Below are 9,972 nucleotides of genomic sequence, written 5' to 3'. Positions count from 1 at the left end.
AATTTTTATATTTTTTTTTTTAAATTTTAAAACTTTAAAAATTTTTTTAGCATTTTAAAATATTTAAACAACCAAAAAATGTAACATAATAAACAAAGAAATATAAAATAACAATAACGAAAATTACTATACAATTATACTATTACTATGACTACAATTGATTTAAATAAATAAGAAAATATTAAGAATACAACGTGCTTTTTCGTCAGGTATAAAAATTGCTTATTAACATTTCATTGGATATTTTAAAACATGCAACAAATAAACAATACAGAAATACAAATTAAAAACAATTCAAATTAAAAGACATAGAAAGAAATTCAAATGATTAAAAAAATTAAAACTAAACATGATTCTTTTGCTACTTTTACAAAATTTCTTATTGCAATTTCATTCGAGATTTTAAAACTTGGAACAAATAAACAACGAAAGGACATGAAATAAATACTATTTAAATTAACACAATTACAATGAAATTCAAATGAATACAAAAAAAAAAATGTCTGGTTATGTATTGTGTCCATACAGGTAAATAATTCAGCAATCCATTTCTTTTTCAAGTTTGAAATTTAATATTTCGCATGTCCGAATCGGCATGTTTTTTCTACAAATTTATGTCTAAATAGTTCTTGCTTTTATTTGCCAGAGCAGGTCTTATAAGTATATATTTTTTCCTATAAGTTAACCTAATAGTCATTTTTATATCTGCTTGCAATACCTTAAGTTTTCACACTCTTAGTTCGTATCTCATAACCAGTGCTAAGATTTATCTTTTAATTTTTTTGAATATTTTTTAAATAAAAGAAAAAGCAACAAAGTTGTTTAATAAAAAACAACTAAAACTAACACAAATGCAATAAAATGCAAATAACAAAAAGAAAATTAAAATTTAAAATTCCTTTTTTGTTATTTTTAAGATTTATCTTTTAATTTTTTTGAATATTTTTTAAATAAAAGAAAAAGCAACAAAGTTGCTTAATAAAAAACAACTAAAACTAAAACAAATGCAAATTAATGCAAATAACTAAAAGAAAATTAAAATTTAAAATTCCTTTTTTGTTATTTTTAAGATTTATCTTTTAATTTTTTTGAATATTTTTTAAATAAAAGAAAAAGCAACAAAGTTGCTTAATAAAAAACAACTAAAATTAAAACAAATGTAAATTAATGCAATTAAATGCAATTCTATTTAAGAAAATTGAAATTTAAAACTATTTTATGTTGTGTTTAATAATTTCTTTTGTAATGTTTTGCACATTTTAAAAATAAAACTTTTTAAACCTGTAAAAAAAATTGAAAAAATAATCAATAAATATATATAAATTATTTAACTATTTAATAATTTTTAAATCAGTAAGTTATCTTTTCTAAAAAACATTATTTACAAATCAAACGAAAATTATAAAGTTGATAATTATTAATATACTACTGTTGAGTGATTTATTATGTTTCATATATTTCATTATTAATTTGATTAGTTTAGAATCTTAGTATACTCATATTTATATGAACTTGCTGAATATTTTTATCTCTATTCCTACTTATCCTGTTGCTTTTTCTTTGTTACGAGACTACTACTTTCCCAGAATATATTCTAGATGATACTTGGATAAGAATATATATATATAATTCTAATGCCCTGTAAGACTGCTCCAGTCTGTCTATATGTAAATATCTCAATGTCTGTCTCAATGTTATAAAGAATATGATATATCTCTACGTTAATACATGTTTTCTGTTCTCCTGTGACCATGGCCAAAACACCATTTCTATCAAGGATTGAAATGGTATTCAATTTATAAGTGTAGAGTAGATAATCTTGTAAGTGTTAAGTGTAAAATACAAAAATATTCTGATTAAACACTTACCCGAGAAGTACTCGGATTAAATCAAGCAGATGGATACTTGACTCAAATGATTGAGAGAAACAGATCATTAATGAAACTGAATGTATTCAGTTTGTCCATTTTTCATGCTTTTCCAGACTTTCTGTGCTGATCTGAATGTGAAAAAACAATTATAATTATTACTTGAAAACATATCTGAATTCGAATTTTATCAAAACTTATTGACAGCGCAATATCGGCTGTGTTTATATTGATTAGTTGCAAATATTACATTATATGAAATTGAGAAGCAAAAATGTTATATTTATAGATAATTTCTAGTCATTATTATTTTCATTTGTAGATTATTTTTTCATTGGGTTTAAAATTCAACTATTTTGGTAAATCTCGATGCAGTGCAGCATTATAAAAAAGTTATGCCATCTTTATAAATATTACGAAGTTCTTAAGCTCAAATTCCTGCGTTCATCATAATATTGTGTATAATTGTTGCTGTTTGAAGTACTTTGATTTAGCATCACACTGCATTCAGTGAGAATTGTAAAAGCGAAACAATGACCGAGCAAAATCAAACATTGTTTGTATTGACATATAGAGAAACTTACTTCTTGACAGGCTTCCATACGGCCTTGAAAAATGATCCGGCTTTATTTAATGCTTTTCTCTTATTATCAGCACACATAACATTATATCCAATGGTGTTAGAATTTTCCATGCACCCTTCGCGCTTGCTGAAGCCTTCATTCAATCGGATGTACGTTGGACGACCCATAATGTCATCATTTATTTCATAGTCGTCCTGATCTTCTACCAATCGCTGACTAAAAGTAAAAAGAAAAAATTTACAATGCAGTAAATATTTATAAAACTTATAGAGAAATTACAATATTTCAGAACATTTATTTCAGAAACATTTTGTATTATATTTTCCAAAATTTTCCATGAAATAATTTATCTTTGACATATTTCGGTTTAATGCCGATCTCATAGTAGTAGAGGTAGACAGAGGCGTTCTATCGAACTTTATATATAGAAAATGCATATGTCGCTTAAGGTACTACGTCGCTCAATAACACTATGACAGATGTCCATAGTTTTTATTGGAACCGAAAAACACGTAGACGCCCGTTCTTTTATATAGTACTTATCTGTATTTACTTATCTGTATTTATTTTTAGATAAATACAGATAAGTTCTATATAAACAATTATGTTCTGAAGAATGAAAAAAATGTGTGTAATAATAACTATTTTAAAAATCTAGTAACGAGTCGCTTAACTTTTTTGGTAACATTTCGTGGCTCCATTCGTTATAATATTTTACTTAAAAAACTTGTTATATTTTTAACTTTTATAAAATAATCAAAACGATTTATTTTGAGAGCAGGAATAAGTTTTATAAAAGGTTTCTAAATGCTAACAAAGAGTAAAATCGTCGTTAGGTCTCATCTTACTTGAGATAAGACAAATGTCTCCTGTCATCTTTTTACCCCTCGACCTGTCACTACCAAAATTTGACACCATCGATCATTCTAATACACAAACCTCCCTAAAAGATTTCTAAAATTTTCAGCAAAAAGCACGGGAGTTATTACGCTTCAAAGAAGATGAACAAAATCGTGCCTTTATACACACACACACACACATGTCCATCTATACATACATAAAAAGCCGCGACTATTGTTGAATTTCTGGACGTTTCAAGATCTCCAGTCTTGTAAAATTCATGATATGTAAAAGTCTTAAAAATCATTCTTTGACCGATCGTCATACTTTCCCTCTATTATATACAACAGAGCCGAAAAAGTAAAAATAATGTGGTGACTATAAATTTGTCACATGGAATTACAAGCAATATTAAGGGATCCTATTTATATTTTTGATGTCTAAAAACAAGAGAAAATTGAGACGTGTGTTCATCCTGCACATATAATTTATACGAATGGTAAAATATATATAAATTAACGTAAGTAATTTGAGATGTATCTGAAATCACTTACGGTGTAAAAAGGAATGGTCGGTATAATTATACCTCACTAGATTGTACTTTAATATAAATCAACTATATTCTCAGAGAACGTCCCCGTCCTTTAGCGGCTAATTCCGTACTATATTATAATACTGTATAATTGTATTATACTTTTATCCACCGTGGTCATTTTTTCTGTACTAGGATTTCGTATAATTAAAAAAAAAACAGAATTTCGAATTAAAGTATATTTACTGTCTATACTGTAATGAACATGAAAGATTTTATACGAACATTACAGAATAGATCGAGCATTTCGGGTCAACGTTCCTCTTTATCAGATATTATTATTTTTATTTTTATAGTTGATTACACCTATATCTATCTTTCAATTTTTTTCGGAATAGACCTTTAAAATGCCATTTTTTAACTTTCCCAGCAAAACTTTTTCTAAATGTTTACCTGTTTATTACAACATCACTTATTCGTTAAACGAATTACCAACTCTTCATGTTACTGAGCAATTATCCACCAAACACATCTCACTCTGCAGCTCTATGGGTATATTAAAATCTAAGCATAAAAAAGTAACATCTGCTAAGAAGTAATATTAAGGGATCCTATTTATATTTTTATATATCGTTGGCCAGAAATTTTCGATTGGAGTATAATAGCATGTAAGATTACGTCACAATGAATATATTTTTATTGGAAATTATGTGTTTCGTTTTCCTCATTATAACAAGCCCAAGTGGTTTCAATTTAATCTCGTTATAATGACACAAAAATGTCTAAGGTAGATAAATGTATAATATAAATAATGAAAAACAAGAAGCACGTGTCAACATATTTTATAACTATATTTCATATAAACAGTAATATAACTTACCTGTTAAAGCGATCGCGCGAAATCTCGTAAAATGGCCGAATCTTATCTATTGCTTGTTTGTATGCAGGATTAATGTGATTTTTTAATATGGACGTTCCAAATTTAATATTTGCGGGTTCATCCTGCTTCAATAGGCCTTTTTTCTTGGCCCGATATTTAAAATTATCCAATTTTTTTGGATTCACGAATCCCGCTCGTCCATCAGATGTTGCCCTGAAAATAAAAAGAAAAAATTTATATAACACTATGAATGTTAAATACCGAAACCTTTGTTCTAATTTTAAAATCAAATATACAAAAATTTGTTAATGAGTACTTATGTAAACTTTTAGAAAAATTATTACACTCTAAAAAACTTTGCATTTAATGTCTAAGAAAATTTCTTATCAAACTGTAAGCTAAAGAAAGCATCATTTAATAAACTCGTGAAATTTCATTAATTTGAGTGAGGGGCAGAAGTTTTTATAAATTAAGCTTAAATTTTCAATAAGTATCTTATTATAAAACAACATATAATAAGATTTAACAACTTTAAAATTATATATCTATTCACTGCTGATTTAATAACTTATGACAATAGGTCAATAAATTCGTCTATTACGTGTAGTGAATTGAAAACGCTAACGATGAAAAATAAGTCTATTAAATTAGATTTATAGAGTGATAAACGTATTCTGTTTCCTTTTTTAAATAACAGTAAAGGTAAAAAGCCCAAGATTTTTAACTCTGAGCAGTTGAACTCACATGCAAATTTAACCCGNCTGATTTAATAACTTATGACAATAGGTCAATAAATTCGTCTATTACGTGTAGTGAATTGAAAACGCTAAAGATGAAAAATAAGTCTATTAAATTAGATTTATAGAGTGATAAACGTATTCTGTTTCCTTTTTTAAATAACAGTAAAGGTAAAAAGCCCAAGATTTTTAACTCTGAGCAGTTGAACTCACATGCAAATTTAACCCGTTAGTTTTAACATCAAAATAATTATAGGATACAGCAAAACACAAAAATGTTTGCTTATAAACTACATTCAGAAACATCGAAAAGTCGAAATTATTAAATCAATTTAAAGTAATTATCATTTGCACAGAGCAATTTTATTTTAAAGCCATTAATTTTTCGAGTAAATTTCTTATTTGCATAAATAACAATAAAATGTGAAAAATCTCTTACTCCAAAGGTTCAGGCAAAGGTTGATAATTCAAAACATCGAAAAACATCTTGTAATCACTTGAAAATCGCACTCTTGACAATAGAAGAGCAAAACAATAACTGGTCAATTGTTGAGTTTCTTTGTTACGCGTCAATTGAAGAAGAGAGAAATTTTAATGATTAATTTTTGTTTTATTTTTTATTTTTTATTTTTGAATTAGTTTCTGTGTAATAATGAATAAAGGGTAATGGCCATAACAGAAAAACGTCTTGCTAACCTCTCTGGAGGAGTTGGGATCGAATCCCAGCGAGCAACTCTCGAAGAATTTTTCATGAAAGATCTATCTTAGATACGTTGAGCCCAGTCCGTCACCATTGTAGGTTGGACCATACCTACCATTATGGGCCTGGTAATGAACATGATTGATAGCATTTTAGAGTTGCCTACCTGTGTCTGAGTGGAAAAACCACTGAATATTTGTAGCTTTTCGTCAGTTTTCGCCTCGCCGACAGGCTGACAACATAGAATTTTTCGGGTTTTCTTCACGTGTGCAACACATAAATAGGGGTCAGTTTCCCATTTAAACTTCTCCCGAGAGGCACTTCTCTTTAGTGTCGTGTTGACATATACAACTAACGTAAAGCCTTTTAATATTCATATGGAAAAAAGTAATATTATTAATGAGAATAACTATATTTGAACCGCCATCTGTGCAATAGAATCAGAGTATGTACTGTTGCTATTGATGGCACTTTACTTACGAATTAATGTACAATAAATAATTAAAATTACTGAAAAATAGTTTAACTATATTAAGGCAAATAAAAATTTTTCAGGTTTCAGTCGCATTTGTATGTTTTTTCTTTCACTAATCATCTAAATCTAAAGAATTATTTGTTCTAACTGACTGAATAGGTTACTGATTCATCATCGTCCAGAGCAAACCGCTGAACCTAAAAAATGAAATTTTGTGTACAGTTAGATTACGTCATTAAAACGCACACTAAAAAAATTTTCGGAATTCTCTTGTGGAGGTAGAGGGATAACATTAAGGCTTAATCTAAAGAGCGGCTTCTACTGTACTATTTTAGATGCGATTTTTTGTTTTCTACTACGTTTAGTTTTTATTGAGTACTTTGGTGCACTAAATTAATAACATTTCAGATATTGTTTATAAATATTTTTATATATTTTAATTTTTTAATCAAATGTTCGAACCGTTTTAAAATTAATGTTTTCTATTGCATATTGATTAGATTATAGAATGATTGTAAACATTCCAGAAAATCGATGAAATTAAAAATAGTTTCTTTGGTTTTCAGCAATTCTCATTATTTTCAGCATTAGGTGTTATATAGCAATTACCATGGTTGTCGAAAATACTGAATATAAATAAGGTTTGCTTGCAAAACCTCTACGGGNAACCCCTATGGGGTTTTGCAAGCAAACCTTATATACAGAACTAGTTGTTTCCCCATAGGGGAAACAGCTAGTTCTGTATATAAAAAATAAAGCTGTATTTGGCATTACGGAAGTAACGGATCTCGTTTCGCTTCATATTCATATGCGTTTATACGGTTCTTACTACTATGACGACACATTATCGCTTACGAAACCAATCATTTTAAAATAATTTGACGCCTTTCTTATCTCGAACTTGTTCGGAAGTTTTCAAACAAACAATGATTAATATTTATAAATAGTAAGTTACTGTACTATAATACTATTAAATAACGCTGGCAGAAACATCACACAATATTCAAATACAAACAGTAAAGATTACATACAGTTAACGCCTTTATAACGCGGTAGATACGTTCCACTTTATAAGAATTTTACGTTGTAGGAATATTTAAATACATGAGCCAATCACAGCCCGACGCTTGTGCAGTTTACGGACTACGGCTGTATGAACTGTTTTCTTTTATAAAATTAATCGATTCTAAACTAATTTGACTCGACATTTCTAAAACACGTATAATTTTTGGGAATAATCCGTATAAACTCTGCTATATACAAAAAATTGTAAGATTACTTACTGAGTGTGCACCGTTCGATGACGCCATTGCTTAAGCTTGTGTTCGTCGCAGAGCAGCGCATTGAACGGCGCGGGTGCGTTCTCTGATAAGATATTTTTCTGTGAAAATTTCGCTGAACTTTGGAGACATTATTAATATAAATAGTTTTTATGGCCGTTGAAGAAGAAATGCTATTTTCACAAGAAATGTTAAAATTACAGTACTGTATTAGACTTACAGTACCGAATTTATATACAGTACAGATGATAGGAAACTCAACTTACCAGCCTAAACTCTCTGTAGCGTGTAAGTAGTTCGTGTGCTCGTTTACTATTGGTCCAGATTCGACCTTTCCTGTAGCGACACGAGTTGGCGATAACGTTTTACCATTTTTTAAATTTAATAATCACTTTGTAAATTTAATATCATTAATTAAAGTTCAATCAATCTTTTCCTCATAAGACATTATCGTGAGTTATCTCGGGCATAGTCCTTAAGGGCCTCAAAAAACGGCCTTGACTTAAAATTATTCCAAAAATTTCATGAATTGTTTTTGCCGCAAAAACATTTTATGACGATTTTTAATTATGTAATTGCGCTATTGTTTTTTATGGAAGTTTTTATAATTAAATTAATTAAATCGTTTTAAACTTCTATTGGACTTGCTTGACTTGTTTACAATTTTTTATAACGCTATTGGATGGTTTTTATGACATCAGCAAGTTATTTATTTGTTTTATGTTGGTAAAATTCTTTGTATACTTTTTTTTTAGTCCCCTCGTAATTTAATAGCATGATGATCGAAAATATTGTGTTATATTCGAACATATGATATAAGTTAGCTTTCGTTATGCTTCAAACCAATATCACCCTAAGGTGTTCACGAGAACTTCTGGGGAGAGCTGACTCCAGCTGTTCTCACGGTCAACCGGTTTGTTTACAATGTACACTGCAGGAGTGAAATTTCATGCCTTGTTAAATAAAACAATAACCATCCGTGCAGCTATATTATTCAAATAAAAACATTCATTTTTAATTATTTTTAATTTTTATATAGTTTTTCTGTAAAAAACTTTTTGGGGGATGTTTATTTTCTGGCAATTACTTCCTGGCAATTTTTTTAGTGTAAGATTCGCATTTGAGTGAAAATAATTATTTAATACAAAAAATAAAATTCTTAGAAGTTTTTTAATTAACATTAAGAGTTAAACAATAAGCGCCAAAGAAATAAGTAAAAATATATAAGATTTGCTGGTATGTGAATTGTGGATGATACACATCCGCTGTTTTGTTTAATTTTTAAAATTACAGTCAATTACTTAATCCAAAGATTTTTTAACACGCAATAACGCCGCTACTCCCCAATTAAAGTAGTAAAAATAAAAGTTAAATATAATAAAATTATATATTTATATTTTGTGAGTTGTGTTTTACTGATTTTAGTTACTTTCGTACATTAAGCGGAAGATCCTTATTATTTTATAATGTAAAGATATTTTTATTTTAACACACTCTAACTGTTAGAAAACCTGAAGACGCCAAGTAAATTACTACGTCATCAGACCGTTGTTCAGGCTAAAATTACCAACTAAGTGATAAATTGTTGAATCTAATTACTTGCTGGTATGGACTTTAACTCACTGATATGAAAATTCTTTACAATATACAAGTTCATTTCGGTTTAATTCGGTGTGAAATTCTATGATAAAAGCTTCTTGCGGCACAAGAATTTAGTGTGATATTATGCTAAGTAATATCTGACATCACATTATAAAAAAATTAACTAATATAATATATGCACTTATCTGTAAATAATATAATAATAGAATTACAGTTTACGTTAAAGATTCAATTATTTAAAAATTACATTTCATATTTTGTTGTTTTTGTAGCAATTCAACAAAGAAAATTAACATAGAAATTACATAGCCAGAAAGTAACAGAATGAAAGCACTCATACTATCATCAATAAAAAGAGGATGATGAAATCCAGCGTAACCAACCCCTGAGGTCTGTTTTGTTTCCCTCAAAAATTTTTCGTAGATTCCAGCATCCACTAGTCTTTGCAACCTGAATAAATAAACCAAAAGAAAT

General features: G+C 28.3%; 1 protein-coding gene across 2 annotated transcripts; it reads right to left on the bottom strand.

Annotated features, from left to right (window-relative positions):
* Window positions 1–1,223: 1,223 nt before the first annotated feature.
* On the bottom strand, window positions 1,224–5,968 carry LOC111613204. Of its 2 annotated transcripts, XR_002754735.1 has the most exons (5): window positions 5,881–5,968; window positions 4,705–4,917; window positions 2,453–2,668; window positions 1,869–1,999; window positions 1,224–1,281 (listed from the first exon to the last, which is right to left on the bottom strand). XR_002754735.1 is itself a non-coding variant. In XM_023354552.1 (4 exons), the coding sequence occupies exons 1-4, from the start codon at window positions 5,925–5,927 to the stop codon at window positions 1,936–1,938; spliced, it is 540 nt and encodes a 179-aa protein (XP_023210320.1). In that variant the 5' UTR covers window positions 5,928–5,968; the 3' UTR covers window positions 1,457–1,935. The 2 variants fall into 2 exon arrangements, 1 of the variants encoding a protein (XP_023210320.1); XM_023354552.1 differs by lacking the exon at window positions 1,224–1,281 and having other exon boundaries at window positions 1,457–1,999.
* Window positions 5,969–9,972: the final 4,004 nt, after the last annotated feature.

This window comes from Centruroides sculpturatus, unplaced genomic scaffold (assembly GCF_000671375.1).
Source record: "Centruroides sculpturatus isolate CEXI.00-Female unplaced genomic scaffold, Cexi_2.0 scaffold1827, whole genome shotgun sequence".
Lineage (NCBI taxonomy): Eukaryota > Metazoa > Arthropoda > Arachnida > Scorpiones > Buthidae > Centruroides > Centruroides sculpturatus.
The sequence above is the reverse complement of the archived record's forward strand: the minus strand, read 5'-3'. Positions and strand labels throughout refer to the sequence as shown.

Bases quoted from the DNA above. Each gene is read 5' to 3' on its own strand.
- LOC111613204 (XM_023354552.1), bottom strand. From the start codon at position 5,927: ATGTTTTTCGATGTTTTGAATTATCAACCTTTGCCTGAACCTTTGGA. The intron at 4,918-5,880 runs GTAAGAGATTTT...TTTTATTTTCAG, and splicing joins CCTTTGCCTGAACCTTTGGA to GGCAACATCTGATGGACGAG. The intron at 2,669-4,704 runs GTAAGTTATATT...TTTTACTTTTAG, and splicing joins TCGCGCGATCGCTTTAACAG to TCAGCGATTGGTAGAAGATC.